This window comes from Amblyomma americanum, chromosome 8 (genome assembly GCF_052857255.1).
Source record: "Amblyomma americanum isolate KBUSLIRL-KWMA chromosome 8, ASM5285725v1, whole genome shotgun sequence".
Lineage (NCBI taxonomy): Eukaryota > Metazoa > Arthropoda > Arachnida > Ixodida > Ixodidae > Amblyomma > Amblyomma americanum.
In genome coordinates, this window is record NC_135504.1 from 75,291,596 (window position 1) to 75,315,430 (window position 23,835).

Sequence of the window (23,835 nt, forward strand, 5' to 3'; positions counted from 1 at the left end):
GAGGCGTTCAGTCAAGCCGTTTTGTTTGGGGATGATAGGCTGTTGTCTTCCGGTGACTGGTGTGGGTGAGTTCGAAGAGAGATTGCATTAATGCCGCCGTAAAGGCGGTTCCACGGTCCGTGATGACGACTGATGGCGCACCGTGACGCAAGACGATTGATGTCATAAAAAACTGAGCCACTTCTGCAGCACTAGCGTGGGGGAGCGCCTGTGTCTCGGCGTACCGCGTTAAGTAGTCCGTCACCACAACAATCCATTTGTTCCCAGAGGAAGACAATGGGAATGGGCCCAGCAAGTCCATGCCCACTTGTTGGAAAGGTGTTGTAGGCGGTGGGATGGGCTGGAGAAGCCCTGTGGGTTTAACTGGTGGTGTCTTTCGTCGCTGGCAGTCACGGCAGGTCCTCACATATTGCTGGACTGATGAGAGCAACTTTGGCCAGTAATACTTCGCACGAATGCGGGCATACGTCCGCGTAACACCCAAATGGCCAGCCGATGGCTCGTCGTGGCAGGCGTGCAAGATTTCTGGACGGAGTTCGGATGGCACAACCAGAAGAAAGGTTTCCGTGTTATGGGCGAAGTTCCTCTTGTAAAGGACGCCATCTCGGAGACTGTAGGAACCCAAACCTCGAACGAAAAGCCGCGGAACAGCGACGTTAAGGCCCTCCAGATGCTCGATGAGCGGACGCAACTCTGAGTCAGCCCGTTGACGCCGGGCCATATCGGACGACGTGACGAGAGCAAAAAACGGGAAGTCGTCCTCCGTTTCGGCCGGAGCAACGTCGGCAGGTGCACGTGACAAGCAATCGGCGTCATTGTGCTTACGGCCGGACTTGTACACTACCGTGATGTCGTATTCCTGGAGGCGAAGGCTCCATCTCGCAAGCCGTCCCGAAGGGTCTTTGAGATTGGCTAGCCAGCATAACGAATGATGGTCACTGACAGCTCGAAACGGGCGACCATAGATATATGGTCGGAACTTGCTAATCGCCCACACTACCGCAAGGCATTCCTTCTCTGTGGTAGAGTAGTTTGCCTCTGCTTTCGAGAGGGAGTGGCTGGCGTACGCTATGACTTTCTCGTTGCCATCCTGCCACTGAACGAGAATAGCGCCGAGACCAACATTGCTGGCGTCAGTATGAATTTCAGTGGCAGCTCGTTCATCAAAATGGGCGAGTATTGGGACAGTTTGTAGGCGGCTGCGTAGCTCGTTGAAGGCAGATTCCTGATCATCATGCCACACAAAAGATACATTGTCTCTAGTAAGCATTGTAAGGGGCTCGGCAATTGTGGAAAAGTTTTCAACGAAACTTCTGTAATAGGCACAGAGGCCCAGAAACCTACGAACGGACTTTTTGTCGGTTGGGCGCGGGAACTGTGCCACAGCGGCAGTCTTCTCCGGGTCAGGACGGACTCCGTCAGCGCTTATCACGTGACCAAGAAAACTGAGCTCTTCGAAACCAAAGTGACACTTTTGTGGCTTTATCGTCAACTGTGCCGAACGGAGCGCCTGTAACACCATTCGCAGCCGGTTGAGGTGTTCCTCGAAGCTAGGAGCAAAAATGACAACATCATCAAGGTACACTAGGCATGTCTGCCATTTCAGCCCAGAAAGAACGTTGTCCATCATGCGTTGGAAGGTTGCTGGCGCAGAACAGAGTCCAAAGGGTAGCACTTTGAATTCATAAAGGCCGTCAGGTGTCACGAACGCTGTCTTCTCTCTGTCCCTTTCGTCCACTTCGATCTGCCAGTAGCCATTCTTAAGGTCGAGTGAAGAAAAATATTTAGCGTCACGCAGTCGATCCAAGGCGTCGTCGATACGTGGAAGGGGGTAAACGTCACGTTTCGTGACACGATTCAACTTCCGATAATCGACGCAGAATCGCAAGGTGTTATCTTTTTTCTTCACCAATACCACAGGCGAAGCCCAGGGGCTCGTGGACGGCTGGACTACGTCGTCTGCAAGCATTTCTTGCACTTGGGATCGTATAGCCTCCCGTTCCACCAGCGACACTCTGTATGGGTGTTGGGATATGGGGCTAGTCTCCTCGTTGACGGTGATGCGGTGTTTGGCTACCGGGGTGCGCCCTACCTTTGATGTCGTGGCGAAGCACTCTGCGAAATCGTGAAGGAGCTCTAACAAGCGCTGCTTCTGACCCACCGACAAGCCGGGATTAATGCCCACGGTAGACAGAACGGTTGCTGCATCGCGTCCGTCCGGCGACGGTAGCTCCAGAGCACATATTTCTGCGGGCTCAACGAAGTCGGTAACGTATGCGACGGCCGTTCCTTTCGCAATAGGCTGGAACTCTGTTCCGAAGTTGGTGATCAAGAGTGTCGCAGAGCGATCCCGTAAGCGAACAAGCCCTCCTGCAGCGCAGATTCCTTTCTCGAGTAGAAGGCTGACGTTTCTCTCTGCCATAACGTCTCGATCACCGGGCCAGTCACTTTGCACGGGGACCATCATGCTGCACCGCGGAGGCACCGTCACGTCATCAGCAGCAATACGCAGGGCGGGTATCCTGGAGTCGTCTGGGTCGGCTATTTCAATTGCTTGCGTCGGCGAAAACGTCACGCGCGGCTCTTGTAAATTGATAACGGCGCCGTTAGCTTGTAAAAAGTCCAGGCCGAGAATGACATCACGCGAACAGTGAGGTAGGACAACAAAGTCACAAACGTAAATAAATCCGTCGATTGTAACTCTCCCCGTACACCGCCCAACAGGGGTAATTAAGTGCCCACCAGTTGTGCGAATCTGAGGCCCAGTCCACGCGGTTAAAACTTTCCTCAGTTCTTTTGCTAGCTCGTTGCTCATAACCGAATAGTCCGCTCCCGTATCAACCAATGCCGTAACCGCTAAATCGTCGATATCGACCGGTAAGTTCGAAGCTGCACATCCTTTGTGATCATCACGTGTCCTCGTTTGATAGCCGTCGTCTGGTCGGGAACGTGATGGAGGATGTTCGACTGTTCGCTCGTCAGCGGCCTTACCTCCGCAGGCCGCTGGGTCTAGTTTCCCCGGCGAGGACTCGGTGAGCGGCTGAAACGGCTTGTCGAAGGACGGGGACTCGGCGAACGATAGCGGGTAGAGGTTGGTGGGCTTGGTGGGCGGTAGTCAGGGCGAGGGAAATCAGTGTGAGTGTGATCCCGGCGCGTTGACAGGTGCTCCTCAATTTCGCGGGACCGTTCGCCATTGGGCGGACAGGGGACTCGCGGATGAAATCCGCGAATTCCAGCTCGACGATAAGGGCACCACCGCAAGATATGGCCAGCCTCACCGCAGTGGTAGCAAAGGGGCCGCTGGTCAGGTGCCCACCACACGTCCGTCTTCCGCAGCCTGGCTTCGGGCAACACAGGGACAGGCGGGGGCCGCGGCTGGAGAGCAGATGCAGATGGGCTGGTGCTCCAAGGGGCGAGGTAGCAGTTCTGTCGGAGTACCGACGCGTACGTCTGGCGCGGGGGCGTCGGTGTAAGGGCAGCAGGGGCAACAGGTTCAGGAACCACCTGCTGCACTTCCTCTCGGATAATTTGTGCTAACGATGGACACTGCGGCTGCGACTGGGCAGAGAGGCGCATTTTGTGCAGCTCTTCTTTGACGATAGATCGAACCAGCTCCCGAAGGGTGTCAGCGGAGTCGCTGGAGGCTGGCGCAAAGTTGCCAGTTGATACGGTGTTCACGGCGCGATTGTAATAGCGGGCGCGTTGTTGCAGGGTCTTTTCGACGGTAGTGGCCTCTGATAGAAACTCCGAAGTGGTGTTAGGTGGGTTTCGCACAAGCCCAGCAAACAGTTGTTCTTTTATCCCGCGCATCAGGTGGCGCACTTTCTTGTCCTCGGCCATGTTTGGATCCGCCCTTCTGAACAGTCGTGTCATGTCCTCATAATACATTGCGACGCTCTCATTGGGTTGCTGGTTCCTTGACTGCAGCGCCGACTCAGCTCGTTCCCGACGGTCGGTGCTGACGTAGGTCGCCAGCAACTGGCTACGGAACCGTTCCCAAGAAGGAAACGTTGTCTCGTGGTTCTCGTACCACGTCCGCGCCGAGTTGTCAAGAGCGAAGTAAACATTGTGCAGCTTCCGCTCCGCATCCCAGCCGTTGTACCTGGCAACGCGCTCGAACTGGTCAAGCCAGTCCTCCGCGTCCTCAAACACTTCGCCATGGAAGGTCGGCGGCGTTCGCGGCTGGAGGACCAGGAAATGAGCAGCTGAGTTCCCGTTGTCAGCCATAGCTGCCGCGTCTCCGTTGCTAGCCATAGGTGCCGCGTCAGTCCTGCGCGTCGCAGCTGGAGCCCTGGTCCTAGGAGATAACGGACCGTACTCTGGTGACTGACCTTGGATTCGGCGGCTCGTACTGCGATGAATCGGAGTCAAATCCGTGTTCATAGAGAGCCTTCGGGGCACGTAGATGTTGGAAAGTACCCCGCACCTCCACCAAAAAAATGTAACGAAGACAGGACCGGCACAGATCACAGTCTCAGCGAAGTCCAGCGCACAGCAGGGAACTCACAAGATGGCTGTCCGAACCACACACGCACTTCGTCTTTGTCCACCGGCACACGCACACTTCGTCTTCATCGTCGGCGCGCTCCCATGAGCACGCGCCAATATCGTCCATGCTAGAAACTGCAAACTACAGGATGATGCAGAACCGGACGGTAGCGCAACTACACCGAAGGTTGAAAGCCGTACAGCTTTCAACCTCCGAAAAGCCGACTGACTCGCCCATAAAGTGCATGTTATGCAATTAAAAAGTCATTACAGAAAAATCCGTATTGTGGATGCAGCGCGATACTGCTGAACAAGGGAGAAATCATGTATAGGAATTCGCGCTAAAAGGAGCATCTTCGCTGCACGACTACTTCAAACGCTGCTATACTCCTTTTTATACACAGCAGTCAACGCTACCAAAGGTAGTGGGCCTGTTCGCGCAGGCTAAGTCTGCACCCAAAAAGTAGTTCGCCCTACAACCAAAGTGAACACAAACATATTTTGTTGCGACAGGTCTTAAGTGCCATGGTTGGCAATCTCCTGCACTTTGCTTTACCTCTTGCTGCATTTTCGACCTCCAACTCATCAATACCTAAAAGATGCAAGGACGACTTTGGCGGTGTGATATGCGGCTGGTAAGGCGAACCACTCTTAGTCCATCTGCGCCTAAAAAGGAGTTCACACTGAGTGACACTCAGTAGTTCACACCGAGTGAAAATTATAGTTTGAGGGTTCAAGTATTCAGCGCCTCAAAGGCTTGACCGTAGTTTTCAGTGCTTCCACTTCGTTTTATACCGCTCTTTGTTCTGTCCAAACACTCACCAAGGCTTTGAGAAGGAAGAATGATACATGTCGGAGTAATATGGTTTTGCGGTCGCACTATTTCCGCAGTTGGAGAACAGGCTGCCAGCTGGGCGCACAGTTGGATATTGCAAGTGCCTCCGGGGTTAAAACGAAAAGGAAGCCAAAGCAAATACCAGCAATATGACAAATATTAACACAAAATACTCGCACCATTTAATGGAGTATGAATTTCTTATTCACATTTTTGTTATTCATTCTTCTGACTACCAATTAGAGAATAGAATATGTTATCTGACAATGTCGTTAATTATAAATTTGAATATTCTTTTTTCTAACCTCGCATAACTATTCATATAAACAATTCCGCTGTGGCACTGTATGTTGTCACTTAGTTGTGATGCCAGTTGGACAGCTAAAAGACAGCTGAAGACTTTGAAAGGAAACTGTTTATTGGGCAAACTTCTACCCTCAAGTGAACTGAACTCCATGGTGGCAATTGCAGCAAGTGTGCTTGGGAAATATTCTTACGCGACGGCAAGCCGATGAAATCAGAACGACATGACAGATGCTGATGGCATGGAATAATGGCAGCGGGCCTAGCGCGAGCACTTCTGCCCGTACCACAGCCCGTTTCGTCTTCCTTTAGTTCATGATATGACCAGGGGCCTCCGCGCGATCGTCCCTATTGTGAACTAGAAGGAGAGTGTTGACGATGTGAATCACAACATGACGATGGGTGTGAAGGAATGTTAGACCGGAGAAAGGAAGAAAGTGAAGGCCTTGCCACCATGGTGGATGAGATGACAATTGATGAGTGCTGGCCCACAAAGCTTCCGGGCCACTGGTCACCTCTGCTGCATGTAGTCATCTCGTAACAATAGTATTTTTAAACTGCGGCTTTAACCAAATGTGCGAAATATTTAACTCTCGAAAACTGGTTGTTGATCTTCCTGTGTTAGCAGCATTTCTCTTATGTGAATTTCTTTTTTGTGAGTGTATCATGGTGTTGTAACCCAATTCTGAATGAGGCTAGCAGTGTTTTTCAAATGAAAATAAAATAAGCAAACAATGGATGTCCTTTTTCTAAAATTATATAAAGCGCACTTAGGACAACATACAACCCTTGGTCTCCCTTGTCTGTTGTCCTAAGTGCGCTTTATATAATTTTTGAAAATGAACAACCAACTAGCTCAGATGTCAATTCTGCTTCAATGGATGTCCTGACCTTGACTGGAGCTCTGTAAAAAATCACTCAGCAGCTTAAGCTTGTCTTTTTTACATCTTTTTTTCAGGAGCCCCTGCCGAGAGCTGCCCAGGTAGCAAGGCAGCTAACAGAGCAGCCAGCCAAGGCACCGGTCTATGACCCAGTGACCGGCAAGAGGATCTGGCGCAATGGACAGCGGGCTGCTCCGCCTACCCCCACGGTGTCTTCTCAAGCGGTGTGCCTTGAAGAGCCACTTGGGTGAGCACGCCACTAGGGTTGTCGGTGAAGATTGAGCCACTGGCCAGGTCAAAAGCAAATGATATTAATGCGATTGCAATTAGGTTGTCATCTTACAAAAAAAATTTACAGCTTCTCTGTCAAGAAATTCTCTGATTGGTTGAGAGAGGTCAGTTGACCTTGTGACGTCGTCACAACCTGCCCACCATGGCAGGTGGCCACCTGCCAAAATTCCAAAGGAGCCAGAATATTTTGAAAGTAGGCCCACCACAGAAAATGGATTAAGGCGGATTAGTTAGAATTTAGGATTAGTGGGTGTATTAGGATAGCTTAGTGGGTTGGTCAAGATAGATTAGTGGGTGGATTAGTATAATCTAATAGGATTATCCAATGGATTATATTCGAGCATTCTAGAAGGTGATCACTCATGCATACCACATAAGTGCAGTGGAACTGGTTCCAACTGGAGTTTTGATGGGAAAATTGGAAGAACAACATTAGACATTCTTTGTAGGTACCGTAGCCGGAAACCTGAATGCTATTGCATTTTCTTTGCGAATGTAGTTAAAAAGGCCCCCAAGGCTTCATATTGGTTTTTAGTAGGGGTGTGCGAATATTCTAAATTTCGAATACGAATCGAATAGCTTTGATTCGTATTCCTATTCGTATTTGAGAAATTGATATTCGAGAATTTCCAAATATTCGAAAATTACCGAATACTCGCCAGCTATTGTATACTGCGCAGACTTTTATAAATTCAACCATGGCAAAACCACATCATCTGGGCAAATTAGCCGATGATCAAGTTAAAAATTTCAGGAAAACTATACAGAGGTCCTATTCCCTTCCTTTTCCGCTGTTTTATCACGTGGTCTGATCGTATTCCGACGCTGCTAGGCTTGACCTCATGCGAAATTCCGCAAGTGGGCTTTCCCACATATCACCCGTGCTGCGAACAAGCCGGCCGACGGCCCCCTTCGAACAATCGTAACGCGAAATCGCGCTTTTCTTAATTCTTCCGTAATACGTTACACAGTTGATGCCCAAATCTGAAGAATGTATCCTGTCGCGTTCATAACAATCCAAGCGTGACTTCCGCCATCCCGTTTTGTAAACTACGCTATGCGGGAGAGCCTACTTGCCGAATTTCGCGGGAGCCTCCTGTAGGCGAGCGTTGAGTTGTCACAATAGGGCAAGCGATCCTGTGAAAATTCCTGCCTGTTGCGTGGTGCATTGTAACCCGCACACCTATTTAGTGGGCGTAACGGCAGGTGTGACAACGATCTGAAGGCCCCTGTCGCTAGGGCAAAAAAGTAGCCTGGCCGCGTAGTTTCGGTTTCCGAGCTTCTCCGCTGCCCCGCAGCAACTGCAACTGTTGGCTCACGCATTCCCCTGTAGTCCAATCCTAGCTCCGCGCGGTTTTCGGATGCCGACTGGCACGTCACAGGTTTTCTTTTTCCTTTTTAGAAGCAGTCTCGCTGTTCTGACGCCAGTGTGTGTTCCCCGGCCCCTTGCTTCCATTTGTGTTGTTCTCCAAAACGGGCGGCTCATCACAAGCTTACAGGTGTTTAGCGCGATGAAGCCGCCTCATAAGGCCTTACTGCATCTTCGCATTTTCTGCAGGTTTCTTTTTTTTTTTCGGGGGCGCGGGGAAGTTTATAAACCTATCCCTTCAGATAAAGTGGGCATTTCTTCCGGTCCCTTCAACTCCGAATGAATGAGGTTTTACTAATCATCATGCTATTTTTTGTCGCTAGTCTTGTCATTTTATGGATCTTGTTTTGTATGACCTCATTACAGTTTGGATACTGTTATCCGGTGATCTGTAACCAGCTCGTTCAACAATTGGTTTTGGATATGTTATTCTGTCTCATCAATAATATACATTTCTGTGCACATGTTTTTTTTTATACGGTACTGAGGCAGTCTAGTTTTGTTTATTTTAGTTGCAAAGACCATACACTATTTTGAAAAACATAAGAGCAACAGCATTTGCTCGTTTATCATTTTCTTAAATTTTTTTTGTACTGAACAGATATTCGATATTCAATTAAATATTTGAAGCCATTTTTTCTTCATATTCGTATTCGATTCATGTAAGAAAATTCAATATTTGCACACCCCTAGTTTTTAGGAACGGAAAAATGCAGTAGGTGTCTCCCTTCTCTGTGGACACCTCAACCACTCCATGAGGGGAGGGAGTGAAAGAAAGGAGAGAGCAAGGGGCATTATAGCAGAGGGCTCCATAATAATTTAGACCACCTGAGATTCTTTACCCTGCAGTGAGATCACATAGCACAGGGGCGTCATTCGCATTTCATAACTGAATATGGGTCAGCGCACGTTAAAGAACACCAGGTGGTTGAAATTTCCGGAGCCCTTCACTATAGCGCCTCCCATAGCCTCAGTCGCTTTGGGACGTTAGACCCCCATAAATCAAACTAAAGTATAATTGATGTTTTAGGCTCCAAATGGAACCCTTGTCACTCTCAGTGTGTAACCTGAAACGTCAGTTTTGTTACCTTTTAACTTGGTTAGTCAGACAATCTTTGCCCTGTCCGGACAGTGTTTCATCAAACATACCAACCCATCATCATTCAGATTGTCTATTGAATCAACCATGTGCCCTGAACTCCACCCGCTCATGTAATACACCTTTAATGGGGCCTTTGAGGTAGTAATAAATAAGAAAATAAATAAATTACACTCCTGTCACGCGGTCATTTTGAAGGCCTCCGAACCAGTAGTCTGTCGACTCAAAGGCCAAGTGGGCACTTCTATACAGGTGGCTCCGATGGCCATGAGTCCATAGTCTGTTGAGTCAACAGAGCATTTTGGAACTGCACAAGGATGCTTAATTGGGTGAGTTGGAGTGGACGTATTTGTGGAAAATTCAGCGTAAAGCAAGACGAAGTCTAAAAGGAAGAACACTCACATGAACACTAGTGTGTGTGTGTTCTTCCTTTTCGTCTTCGCCTTGTTTCGCGCTGAATTTTCTAAATGTGCAAGTAGTGTGGAACTCTATTGAGATTTTGGGTCCTCCGAACGGTGGCTGCGTGCACTCTCAGACGCAGAGCGCTCGCAGCAATGTGCCGGGGAATATAACTGGAGCAGTGTCATCTTCGAAAAATATGGAACTTCAAAATATAAACTAATTGTGCAGAAAAAAAGACGGGGCAGGATGACAAAACACTGCCGTAAGCATAATTAATACCATTGTTTCCAGCAATACAAAATCTACCAACACCAGCTTCCTTCAAAGTGCATGAATGACCCTACTGTAATGAATAAACATTTTGTCGTTAACCGTTTCAGGTTGAACTTGGTTGATTTCCAGCCTGTCCACAAAATTATTGTCGGCACTGCAGCACCTTCACGTGAGATGGTGGAATCTCCTGACGGCGATAAAGCTCACTGTGCAGCAGCGCAACAACTCCTTCAAGTTCGATAGTGATTGAGAATCTTGAAGGCTCAGTAGCCTTTGAAAGTGCCCATGTGACAGGAATATTAGACCGTAAGCTTCATTCACAGGAAGCTGAGCTTGTGCGGGGGGCGAGCGAAGTGGGCCTTTGGAGTGTGGCTGGTTTCTGCACTGATTTCCACGTTGGTGGCTCTGCTTGTATTTTGTGGAAGAGGGGCATGGAGAGAACTTCACCTCCTGTACCTCGAAGTATTGCATGATGTTTAAACGCCGCTTCGGTCGCAGTGTAATGCTGCCATACTTGCCCTTCTCTTTTGAGTTACTGCCTTCTTGGAACCAGGCTGCAGTTGTATGTGTCTGCCACGGCGTACTACAAGAACCGAACCAGTCAGGCGTGCTTAGTGGGGTTTTTTTTTTTTGGCCGATGGCACATCTGTAGCCACAGACCTTGTTGCAAGGCCAACGTTTTGTGCTTTTTCCATACCTGTGCACATTTCTTAAGACTTTGATAAGAGACAAAAAAAAAGGAAGAGGTTTATCAGTGTGTGCTGCAGGAGCCAAAGAAATAGGTGAGGTATACCAAATGCTTCGACCCACACCTCTAACTGTAAATGGAATTGTGTGTTGTCAGATAAGACCCATCAGTATAGTTGGGCGAGCTGATTTTCAGTTGGAATGAGTGCAGCCAGATAACGCATGGAGGAAGGAGCAGGACAAAAAGACAACCCTTTATTATGATTGGGATCCGTTTAATTCCATAGGGAACTAGCCGCTTAACATGCATGGCATTCAGAGGCCGGGTTCAGTCTGTAGAGATGCACATTGCATAACCAAATGTTTGGCTTCTTGTGTGCAGTGCAGCAGCATCAAGTAGGAGCGACGAGCACCTGCAACTCAACGAAAAGGCAAACCCGTACCTGAGCATGTCATCAGAGCAGCTGGAAGAAATGGATCGGGAGGTCGAGGACGAATGCAGCAATGATGACGACGATGACGACGGTGGCGGCGACAGAAATAAAGAAGGCGGTGAAAGAGCGCAGGAAGCTGAAGAATCCAGCCAGGACTCCACGATGTGTGCGGGGGTCACGAGGGAGAACTCTGACTCCGAATCGTCAGCCGAGTCACTTTCAGGTGGCGAATGTCCGCGTGGATGGAGGAAGCGGCGCCGTCGGAAGCGGGACCGTGATGGCTTGACAGATGACGAGGCCTCGCAGCCGGCAAAGTTTCCGCGAAGTGAACTCCCTGAGGACAGTGAGCAGTCGAACACTGATAGGTCGTCTGACGAGTGCTCGAATGCATCGGTGGGATCCGTCGATGAAGAGATGGCTGCAGCAGTGGAGCGCGAATTTTTGGGTCTCTAGGTTCAGAAAGTTCTGTGAAACATGACACTTTCTTAGTGCGCTCCATCTCGGCCAGTCAAAGCAGCGAGGACTGCGCTTGAGAGAACTTTGGTTTTACCTGCTCGGCTGTGTGTACATAACTGGTCTCTGATTCACGTTTAATTCATTTTGTTCTCCATCGTTTGTGGTGACTGTTTCATTCTCAGAAAGGCCACTTCTTAGTGCTCACTTTGGTCTTTGAAAACAAAGTGTCCTATGGTGGTGATCCTGTGCAACCGAAGGGTTCCAGGGAAACATTCAGGACTTCAGCTGCTGGCCAGTTCCAACCAAAGCCCACCAGAGGGCAAACAAACCAAAAAAAAGATATGCCCACACCGCATACAGCAGAGGTTCGGAAACTGTTTAGAGTAGACTGTTTCATTGCTGTACAGATTATTTGTGTGGTGTTAATTTCATGGTGCACCTATGCAGGTGACCATATGGTTACACACCAACATGGTGGTCGAGCACCCGCAGCTGGGCGGGATAATCTGCTTATTTGGAACAACCCGATTGGAGGCTCAGCACCCTGTTGGCCTGAAGCAGTTCACAGAGTGGCTTAGCAAAAGTGAAGCGTGTGCTGCTGCTGAAAGGGATACAAAGGACAACTCTATTGAATTTAAGAGAACTTCTTGTTGGGCTAGTTGGTAATTCATCATTGTACTTTAAAGGCGTCAAAACCACACACACACACACGCACGAGAGAAGAGAACGGGACAGAGCGCCACTCACAAATGGTTTAATTTGCAGAAACCACATACATGCATATATACACAGTCAGCCAGCGCCTGAACAAGGAACATATTCACACATTGAGTCAGACACGATAAGCATCGGTCAAAAAACTTCTGCCTTGTACAAAGATATTGATGTTTCGCTGGCGCACAAACTGCCTTTCTTGCTGATATAAAACGCTTCAATCAGTTCTCTTGCTTTTACATTGCTACTCCTGGTCAGAATCCGCACCATTTACCATGAACAGTATGTACTAAATAAATAAATAAAAAAATTTAAAAACATGGCTCACAAGAGCATGAAGGGTGCCTGATCTGATTGATCTGATATAAACATCTGATATGTTTAGGTAAATTTGGGCCCTCTTTATTTTGCTCCACGTTTCTTTCGTGTTCCCTGATTCACTCATCGACACTGCGCCCGGTTTGTAGGAACGACCGCACGAGAGTGGAATTTCATAAACTACCCCTCCGGCACATCTCATGAATGGTCGCCCATGCTTGGTTCCGCAGCCTTTTTCTTTTTTCTTTTGCTTTCCTTTTTCCACTCGAGAGCGAACACTTCCAAGCTTCAGGGGGGCTGTGAAGACGAGCAGGACACCATGCCTGCTCGCAACCTTTTTCAGGTTGTGGGCCAACTTGTGCACGTACGGCACCGCCACAGGTCTCACCTCTTCTCAGGGGACCTCTGCCCCAGCCCTCACTGCCCTAGACTCACTGCCCTAGATCTTCTGCAAGAGGCTTTCGGCGACCCTGTCACGAGCGAACCAGGGAACCCGGCTGAAGCCAGCCTGGCCAATTGGTTGTCAAAACTCGGTCGCATCTTGTGAACGCATGACTTCCTTAGTGCGGACTCAAGACACAGTGAAGAAATGCTCTGTTCACTAACTTGGAATGCGAGGAATCAAATGGCAGAAGCCCTTTTTTTGCTCGCGTAGCGTAAGCCCAACCTACATGATCCATGCAGAACTCAATCTTAAGATCTAAAAACTGTAAAAAATTGTCCACAGGCAGTTCGCATGTAAAATCCAAGCCTTTTCCATGTTGTCTAAACAGGGATAAAGCATCGTGTGCAGCTTCAGCAAAGTTCAAACTTGCGTCCTTGGTTAAAATAATCGAGAAATCGTCCACGTATCTAAAAACTTTAAAAACTTTGTTACATGGTAAAGCCTGATGAAGGACTTGGTCAATTTGTGAAAGAAAGATGTTACATAATACCAATTTGTGCAGTTTGTGTGTCAGCGAAACATCAATATCTTTGTACAAGGCGGAAAAAGTTTTTTGACCGATGCTTATCGTGTACGACCTGATGAGCAAATACGTTCGTTGCGCAGGTGCTGGCTGACTATATATATGCAAGTATGAGATTTCTGCAATTTAAACCAGTTGCGAGTGGCGCTCTGTCCCGTTCCCTTCTCTCGTGCGTGTGTGTGTGTGGTTTTGGCGCCTTTAAAGTACAACGATCTATTGAATTATTAATGTGGAAGCATTAGATGGGTTATCGACACGAAAAGCTTTGCCCAAGAAAAGGCGGTATTACGAAACTCATGATTGGTCGAAATGTTGTGCCGTCATCAAAAGTAGGAAAATACGAAATGTTAACTAGTAATAGTACTGTACTAGCACTTGCAATTGCACCAACTGCAGAGTAATAGAATGTAATTGGAACAGAATTGCAATGCTTTCGCATTGCTGGCATGCAGGTCTTTAAAGTTGCACTAAAGAGGATTCTGAGCTCGCCTTTTTACTGCGGGAACTCTATCTACATGCTCCAAGCATTCTCAGAAACTCCTAATTATTGTCCTGTGCGGCCAGTTTTCCTAATAAATCGGATTAAATATTCGGGCTCCCGCCTTTTTTTGAACTGACCTCTGTAAGTAGGAGGAGCCAACCAATGGGTGGAGTGCCTTTCAGCCAGTCGCTTGGCAGCTTGTTGCTCTGCCATCAGCGGAGTGATTCGTAGCAATGAATGGAGTGACCTGTGAATGCAAAAAGTCCGCACACATTTTTATTTCCGTGGGCCTAATTTGTGGCTATGTTGTCCGCGACAAACTATTCAAGTGAACCTAAAAAACAAAATAAAAGAGAGCAGAGCCACCACATGACTGGGTGAAAAAGGCATTTCAAGCGTTTCTTCACTCCTACTTTCAGAGGTAAGTTAAAAAAAGGCAGGAGCCGGGACGTTACACCATCATCATTATCCTCATCAGCCTGGCTACGCCCACCAAAGGGCCGAGGTCTCTCCCATATCTCTCCAATTAACCCCATTCTGTGCCAACTGCAGCCATCCTATCCCCGCAAACTTCTTAATCTCATCCGCTCCCCTAACTTTCTGCCACTCCCTGCTACGCTTGCCTTCTCTTGGAATCTTGCCTTCGCACTGCATGCCCTGCACAAGCAGATTTTTTCCTCTCAATTTCGACTAGGGTGTGATTAACCGGCCTTTGTTCCCTCACCCAGTCAGCCCGCTTTCAGTCTCTTATCGTTACACGTATCATTTTCTGTCCATGGCTCGCTGCGTTGTCCTTCACTTAAGCTGAACCCTTTTTGTTAGCTTCCACGTTTCTGCCCCGTAGGTGTGTACTGGTAAGATAGAGCTGCTGTACACTTTTCTCTTGAAGGATATTTGTAAACTGCCTTGCATAATCTGAAAGAACCTGATATATGCGCTCCACCCCATTCTTACCCTTCTAGTTATTTCTCTCCCACGATCGAGATCAGCAGCTACTACCTGCCCTAAGTAGGCATATTCCCATACCACTTCCAGCACCGCACTAGCAATTGTTAATTGCTGTTCCCTTGCGAGACTTTTGAATGTTACTTTTGTTTTTTTGCATGGTAATTGAAGACCTACTGTCCTGCTGTGCTTGTCTAACTCATTGATCATGCTTTGCAGCTCATCTCCTCATTGACTCAGCAAGGCAATGTCATTAGCGAATCGCATATTACTTATTCTCCATTAATTCTTAGCCCTAACTGTTCCCGATCCACACCTCGGAACACCTCCTGTAAACAGGCGGTGAATAGCATTGGTGAGATCGTGTCTCCCTGCCTGACAGCCTTCCTTATTGGAATTTTATTACTGACTTTATGAAGGACTGTGGTGGCTGTGCAGTTGCTATAGACATCTTCCAGTATTTTCTCATCAGACTATTCTACATCCTGATTCTGCAATGCCTGCATGACTGCTGAGATTTCGATTGAGTCAAATGCTTTCTTGTAATTAATGAAGGCTATATAGAGGGGTTTTATTCTGTGCATTTCTCTACTACCTGATAGTGTGAATATGGTCTATTGTCAAGTGTCCTTTGTGTCCTATTGTCCTAGTGTCCTATTGTCAAAAGCCTGCCTGATCGTTTGGCATGTTTAATCCAATTTAATTGTAAAATCGGCCGCACAGAACAAAAATTCTAAGTTTCTGGGAAGCTCGGAGCGTGTAGGTCGAGTTCCCATGGTAAAAAGACAAGCTCACCTTTAAATGCCTACTTGACTGAAAGTTTGACTGATTTTGTGCTTGATGTAGTGCGTGTGTTAATAATATTTATTTTTAATATTAGCGCTGTGAAGCATGTAGTATTTTAGTTAGAAGCACTCAAAAGCCTCTGTAGTACATGACGCAGTCCCCTAGCAGTGTGTTGGACAAGGCAGGCAGGAAATGATGCACCGTGCCTGTTTCAGGTGTTCTCTGTGTTCTGAAGTGAGCGAGTGCCCCTTGTAGGTTCTTTTTCTGGCACAGTCTCGCTGTTTTCACCGCAAAGCCCAATGACCTCCCCTCTGTTTTAGAGTGGTAGCTCTACTCAATGCAAAGTTCGCTCACCATTCCGTGCCTGATTTGACCTTGGTTTGACCTGCCACGGTGGCTCAGTGTTTAGGGCGCTTGGCTACTGAGCTGGAGACACAGTGCGGATGTCCACTGAGATGTGAGACATTTTCTGCGCCATTTCCTTTCCTCAAGAACCAAAAACCCTTAACCTTGGGGAGCACAGCATACCAGCAGATTGACCTTGGCCGATTGAAATTACAAATTGGTTCTAGAGGAAAGAAAATGGCGCTGTAATTCTCTCATATTTTGGTGCACACCAGAAAAGAGAAGGGAGGAAGGTGGGAGTGAAAGAAGAAAGAGGCAGGCCGTAGTGTAGGGCTCTGCCTAGGCAAATTATTTGAGCAAGTCATACTGGCTAGACTGCGCACCTACATGGAAGATAGCGGTCTATGCCCATACTCAATGATTGGTTTCCAATTTGGCCTATCCGCACAATATGCCATGCTTCAACTTACGACAGCTATTCTGGACCCCCTCATACCTACACATACCGAAGCAGTACTGGAAAATGACCTCAAGAAGGCCTTTGATAATGACAAGCATGAGGCCATCCTAAAAGCCATGATAGACCTAGGGGTTGGCCAGCGAACATACAATTACATAAAGGCTTTCCTGCAAAACCGAACGGCAAGGCAAGCATGTACGTAGACAACTTTAGTACATGCCACTACACACTAGGGAACATAGGCACCCGCAAAGGCTCTGTGCTGTCACCTTTCCTTTTTAACGCAGTACTTATTCCGCTTGTGTGGAAGCTGCAGCACATTCCTTATCTTGACCATACCTTGTGGATGATATCACCCTGTGGACTACATATGGATCAGACGCCCAAATCGAAGATACACTACAAACAGCCGCAACGGTAATACAGGAAGAGGTCACCAAGGTAGGCTTTACCTGCTCACCAGAAAAATCGGAACTTCTCTTGATCCTGCCACAGGGCAGAACATACCACACTCCCATCAGAATTTGCATCCATTCGCATCCTGGGCCTGTACCTCCAACAAGATCAGAAAAATACTGAAACCATCAAATGGTTAAAGAGCACGAAGGGTTTTTTTTTTTATTCAGATACCCTAAAGGCCCTTATGGGCATTACATAGGGGGGAGGGTTAACAACAGGATATTTCAAACACAATTAGGGGGGGGGGGGGCAAGGCAATATAGAACATCGCGGTAAGGATCACCGAATACAACAAGAAAATATAAAAAGAAAAAAGGAGAGAGAATTGCATGCATGATAGAAAAAAACAACACTCCGTACAAGCATGTAGATACACTTACAATGCGTCAAAGGCATAAAATTCTGCTTTTACCCAACATGCGTAAAACTGCGTTTCAAATTACTTACAAATGAGTCATGATCACGTATAGAAGCAATTTCTTTTGGCAGCTTATTCCAGTGATGAATAGCTAGAAAGAGCGGTGATTGTCGCAGGAGATTCGTACGCGCAAACATGGGACGCACTTTGAAGGGATGGTCGAGGCGAGGGGAAAATTTTTTGTGGGGGTTTGATATGGGATGCTGTAAAGGATGACGGGGCATGATACAATCTGTGGAAGTGGGAAAGTAGTGCTAACAGTCGTCGTGTTTCTAGAGACGGTAATTGGAGGGACTTTTTGATAGCCGTGATGCTGGATGTTCTAGAGTATGTTTTAGTGATGAAGCGTGCTGCTTTATTTTGTAAAGATTCCAGCTTGTTTACTAGGTAAGTCTGATTTGGATTCCATATTATGGAAGCGTATTCAATCTTCGAGCGAACTAGAGCTGTGTAAGCTAATAATTTAGTTGACTGATTTGCTAAATATAAATTTCGCCTAATGAAACCAAGTGTTTTATTTGCTTTCGAAATTATTTCATCAATGTGATCATTCCATGTAAGGTTAGAAGTACAACCGGACCCCCTTTCCATAGTGTCGGCACGAGACGAACGCCGCCGCCGCCGCCGCCGCCGCGGGGAGACGGGCGTTATCTTCCCCAATTGCCGTGGCCGTTCCAAGGGGGCCTCGTTTCGGCGGGCCTGGCCCCGTGGCAAGACGGCGGGCATCATCAATCAACCCTCCCGAGCACATCCCTGGACAAGGGACCACTTTCCCGGCCTTTTAGTGACCTCGCGTTCCGGCCTTGAGGGGCGAGTGTCATTTGATGGAGAACGGAGGCCGGTGACCCGCGGGAACCGTCAGCGGGCCAGAGCGCGCCTTACCACAGCCGACGCTATGCGCTACCTCGAAGACAACCTTCTTTCCCTCGGACTCAACACGTGAGGGGGGCGAGACCATAAGTGCGGTGGTGTGTTTGTGCGCCCAAGTGAAAGCCCTAGCCCCCCCCCCCCCCCCTCCCACTCTGGCGTGGGCGTCCTCACCCTAGGGAGTGTGGGGATAAGAGGATATAAAAATCGACAAGGAGTACCGAAGAAGGACGCTCAGGACGACATCGTTCGCCAAGGGGGCCTTCAGCGCCGAAGCCCGACGGCGTGCAGCTTCTGCCAGCAACCGTTCGAGCTCAACTCCGGAGCCCCTCCATCGTCCCCCATGAAGTCGTCGGCACGTAAGCTCGGACGCCCCAGCCTCTGATGTATAATCTTAATCATGTGTAATTATTGAATATATCTGTGTTTAAACTGAGCCATACGGTGTCTCTTTGCCTCTCCGTCCCGTGTGGACCTGCGCATAATGGGGGGGGGGGGGGGGGGGGGGTCATCACAACACCATACAAGAATTAACCGAAGCGCATTTACAAGACCAATAACTACACCTAGCCAGCACCCCTACCAGCAGGCATATACTCTGTAAACTCCAAATTTGCATCCCCGCTAATCATAACTCCCTAAAAGCTGTCCCCAAAGAAATTTGTCAAAGGCTACGCATACGACCACTCCTTCGTAACATGCATCCCGACCGAAACTGCGAGCGACGGGAAGCCAGGCAGCGGCCCTTCATGAACGGCACGGCGATGAGCAGAACGTCCTGTGGGTAGATGCTGCATGCGACATGCACGGAGCCACAGCAGTTGCGTACACTCCGCACACCCCTCCAATTATAAAAGAATTGCACCAGGGAACTAACCGAGAGGAAGCAGGGGTAACAGCTATAGCGCTTGCGCTCGGCAGCTCCAGTGCTATATATATTTATTTCAATACCCTAAAAGGCCTAATGCGGGCATAACATGGGGGGATTCATCACAGAAAACTTGACAAATATACAACAGCATATAAACGGCTGATGACAGAAAGAAACAAGTCAAGAAGCCAGGTACAAGTTAATAGGAGGGGGGGGGGGGGGAATGGCTAGGAACAGGTACTGAAAAAATGCACATGTAGCAAATCCCACAAAACAAGACAAAAATTTCACCTTCAGAAGTTACAAAACATGGCATCTAACATTTCATGGAACGTTACGGCCGACACACACACACTGAAGCAAACGAAAAAAAAAAACGCACATCATTCTACATTGGAATTTTCTAAGTATGACCAAAGAGCTGTTCGAAATGATGATGTTCCAGCGATAGCCGCAATGCTAGAAGAAAGCGAATTCCACTCTTCAATAGCTAGTACCAAAGGTGAGTATTTGTGTCCTTCTGTCCGAGCGAAAATGGGTTTAGTCTTCTTCATATGATCTACACGAGCCGATGTGTGTGGAGCCGGGAGAAGATGTGAACTTGCAAATCGTGTGTTGCTGTGGTAAAGATTATGGAAAAAAGTTAACGGCTGAATTTTCTGCGCATGACCAAAGGCGGGAGATGGAGCGATATTTTCAGTGCTGTTACACTTTGATACCGAGAGTAACGGGAAAGGATGAATCGAGCAGCCTTGTTTTGCACAGATTCCAACATGTTAATAAGATAGATATACTGAGGGTTCCAGATCACTGACGCGTATTCTATTGCAGGCCTGATTAGCATGTTGTATGCGTGCAGTTTTGTGTCCTGGTTGGCTTGGTGTAGTCGGCGTTTAAGAAGACCAAGTTTTTTTTAAGGCTTTGGTTGTGAGTGAGTGAGTGAAAACTTTTATGGATCCAGTCAAGAGAATCGCGGATTCGAAAGCTCCATCGTCTTCGTTCTTGCAGTGGCGATCGGAGTCTTCTCTTCAGCAAGGAGGGCCCCTATTCCAGGGCTCCACTGAGCCGTGCTGCATCGCCCGCGTGCCTCACTAAGGCCCGTTGGGCCGTGAGCTCGCTGCTGGTGAGACGGCTCTCCCATTGCTCCGCACTCGGGTGTTCGTGTTTGTGGAATACTTTGTTGCGTTAGCACTCCCAAGTAATGTGATAAAGTGTGGGTGTGGCTCCGCACCATGGGCAGGTGGCCCTGTATTGTGATGGGAACATTTTGTTGAGTATGTGTAGGTTGGAGAAGGTGTACGTTTGTCTGTAGTCTACGCCAGATGGTGGCCTCCTCCTTTGTCAGAGCTTTGTGTGGTGGTGGATATTTGATTCTGATCCCCCTGTGTAAGTTTAAAAGTTCTGCGTATCCCCCCCTCGCAGGCTTGCAGATGGAACTCCGGGGCGTTAGACTGTCCTGCTCGGATTGCTTCGCCTCGAGCTAGACTGTCTGCCCTTTCGTTTCCCTCTACCCCCCGCGTGGCCTGGGATCCAAATCAGATTGTGTCTGGGTTTGTTTAACTCGGCAGGGGCTACCCCGCTGGGTATCCTGAGGGCCGTCTTGTTAATTCTGCCCTTCGTGTAGTTTTTGCACGTTTCTTTCGAATCTGTTAGAATATTTAGGGGGCGGCCGGTCCTATAGCCTTCTGCTGCCGCCAGCGCGACGGCAATTTCCTCGGCCTCCGCTGCGCCAGCGACTTTCGCCGTGGCGCTCGTCACTAGGTTTCCTTCGTTGTCTACTACCACCATTGCGGCTGCATGTTCTGCTCCGCATGGATAGACGGCAGCGTCTGTGTAGACAGTGTTGTCTTTTGGGGCTAGCGTTCGTTCGACGTATTCTGCCCTAGCCTTGCGTCGGTTAAATTTGCGTGGTGATTAGGGTCCATGTTCTTTGGCATAGGCCCTATGTTAAAGGATTTTCTGAGGTGGTCCGGAACCTCCGCGTATCTATCGACTAGTCCGCGCGTGTCCCGACCCAGCCTTTTCAGGAGCGCCCGTCCTGCGGGGGTGCCTCCGAGTCTGATGGTCTGTGCACCCAGTAGCGCTTCCGCGAGTTCGCTGAAGGTGTTGCTGACGTCCAACTGCAGGAGTTTCTCGTTGGACGTGTTTCTGGGTAGGTGGAGGGCTGTCTTGTAAGCCTTTCTGAGGATGGTGTCGGCTTGCTCTCTTTCCGTCTTGGTGGTTGCATGGTACGGCAGGGAGTACGTGACTCGGCTGACGATGAGGCTGTTGATGAGTTTGAGGGTGTCTTCCTCTCTCATTCCGTGTCTTTTCTGGGAGACTCGGTTGAGCATGCGGCCCACCTGTTCCGCTGCCTTGCTTAGCAGGCTGATGGTGTGGCTGCACTTGCGGCTGCTTTGCAGCCACATTCCAAAAATTCTAATCATTTTCTTCTCGGGGATGTGTTGTCCCTCGAGGGTGACTTCTAGTGTTGCCTGGGTGGGATGTTTGCCAATTCTGACGAGTTCCGATTTTTCCGTCGAGCATCGTAGGCCCTGTTCTTTGGTGTAGTTTTCCATGCAGGTGGCAGCCTCTTGCAGCCTCTCTTGCTTTTCGCCGAGTGATCCCTGAGTGGTCCAGATTGTGACGTCGTCGGCGTACATCGCGTGCTGGATAACTTGGATCTTCTTTAGTCTCTTTGCTAAGCCGTTCATTGCCACGTTGAAGAGGACGGGCGATATGACGGATCCTTGGGGTGTGCCTAAATTTACAGGGAGTGTGAAAGACGTCGCTTCTCTTCAGCTCGCCCAGGCCCACTGTTGCTGTTCTGTTGCTTAGGAAGTCCCTGATGTAGTCGTGGGTTCTCTTCCCGCAGTTGGTATTGTTTATGCCCTCCATGATGGCCGCGTGGCTCACGTTGTCAAATGCCCCTTTTATGTCGAGGGCCATGACCACGTTTTTCGCCCGCTTTTGGCATCGCCTCAAGCACTTCCTCCTTGAGTTGGAGTAGCACGTCTTGTGTGGAGAGGTTGGCCCTGAATCCAAACATACTGTCCGGGTACAGTTGCTCTTTCTCCAGGTAAGATTGAATTCGTCTGGTGATTACTTTCTCGTAGAGTTTTCCCAGGCACGACGTGAGGAATATCGGCCTGAGGTTCTCTATTTGTAGCGTCTTGCCTGGCTTCGGAATCATTACGACGACGGCATGTTTCCATTCCGCCGGAACTCTTCCTTCTTGCCAGAGTGTGTTGAGGTATTTGGATAGTTGGTCGATTGCATCGTCGCTGAGATTTCGGATCAGGGAGTTCCGGATCTTGTCCGCTCCTGCTGCCGTACGTGTTTTTCGCTGCCGATCTGATCGCTTCTACTACTTCTTCCCTCGTGATGGGTCTGTCCATAGTGGGGTTGTCTTCCCCGCGGTATTCTTTGTAGTTTTCGACCTGATCTCTGCCGTAGCATTTGATCTTGACTTCTTCTAATAGTTGTTCGTCCGTCCCTTGGTACTGGTGGGCTAGCCGCTGTATAGCCTTGCTGACTTCTGACTTGTTTTTGCTCGGATCTAGGAGAGCTTTGAGCTTTGGTTGTGATCAGTTCAATATGAGAGCTCCAGGATAAATTAGAGCTAAAATTAACACCGAGGTATTTTACCGACGCTGCAGTTTCAATGATAGTATTATTAACTGTGTAGGCGTTAGGACTCGTGTTAACAGCGGAAGTAAACTTGAGATATTTAGTTTTATCTGCGTTAATTACCATTTGCCACCTGCCGCACCAATGAGTTAGCTTATCAGGATCAGCCTGGAGAGCAATGATGTCGCAAGGGCTCGATATTACTCTGTAAATTACAGTATTCTGCAAATAATCGTATTGTTGATGTTATGTTAGATGTGATGTCATTAATATATATTAAGAAAAGCAGTGGACCCAGCACCGAACCCTGGGGTACTCCTGAAGCAACACTTGTATGTCTTGATAAGAAGCTCCCTCACTTAACCGACTGAAAGTGGTTTGTTAGAAATGCGTTGATCCACTGCGTAGTACGTTGATCCAGCTGCAGGTTGCGTATCTTTATCATTAGGCGGTTATGAGGCACGCGATCAAAGGCTTTAGAGAAATCGATGAAGATGGAGTCAATATAATCAGTGATTCAAAAACTGCAATGCTAAATTATGCTAGGGGCAGAGTCGACCCTGCTACCTAACAAATACTGACCCAGAACCCCCCCCCCCCCCCCCCTCCTCCTGCAGCACTGAGCTCATCTGGGTGCCCGCGCGCTCTGGAAGCCCTGGCAATGGGGCCGGCGATTCTTTAGCCCGAGGGTCTTGAAACCGGGCACAGGCGGACCTCATGGGGGGTTTCTCAAAGGAGCGTGCGTGTACCTTCGCTGAACTCATTGTGAATGTTCGTGCCGAAAGGCAAATATACCCACCCCCCGACTGTTCCCTCACTACCAGGGAGCAACACCTTTGGCGCCGTCTGCAGACGCGGACCATACCTACCCCATCTCTTCTGTCCCACTACCGACCCATCACACCTTGCTGCCCTCTGTACAGTGCACAGAAAGCAAACCTGACCCATATCCTGTACGGCTTCGCCTCCACCCGGCGGGCCGGTGCACTCCAAACACGGGAGGACTGGGAGACCTCACACGCTCCATGGACCCGGCAACACAAAATATCGTCGCCAGCCTCGTTGCCAGCGTCATG

At 48.7% G+C, this 23,835-nt stretch overlaps 1 protein-coding gene across 2 annotated transcripts in view; it reads left to right on the forward strand.

The window, feature by feature from the left end:
- LOC144101940 (RNA polymerase II subunit A C-terminal domain phosphatase-like) overlaps positions 1 to 11,677 on the forward strand; it is a 72,721-nt gene extending 61,044 nt beyond the window's left edge. The window contains exons 10-11 of one of the 2 annotated variants that reach the window (XM_077635178.1): positions 6,585 to 6,754; positions 11,011 to 11,677. In XM_077635178.1, coding sequence (XP_077491304.1) covers positions 6,585 to 6,754; positions 11,011 to 11,515 — 675 coding nt within the window. In that variant the 3' untranslated portion in view covers positions 11,516 to 11,677. The remainder of the gene's footprint in view (positions 1 to 6,584; positions 6,755 to 11,010) is intronic. The other variant, XM_077635179.1, reaches the window with a different exon arrangement.
- The last annotated feature ends 12,158 nt before the right edge of the window (positions 11,678 to 23,835 follow it).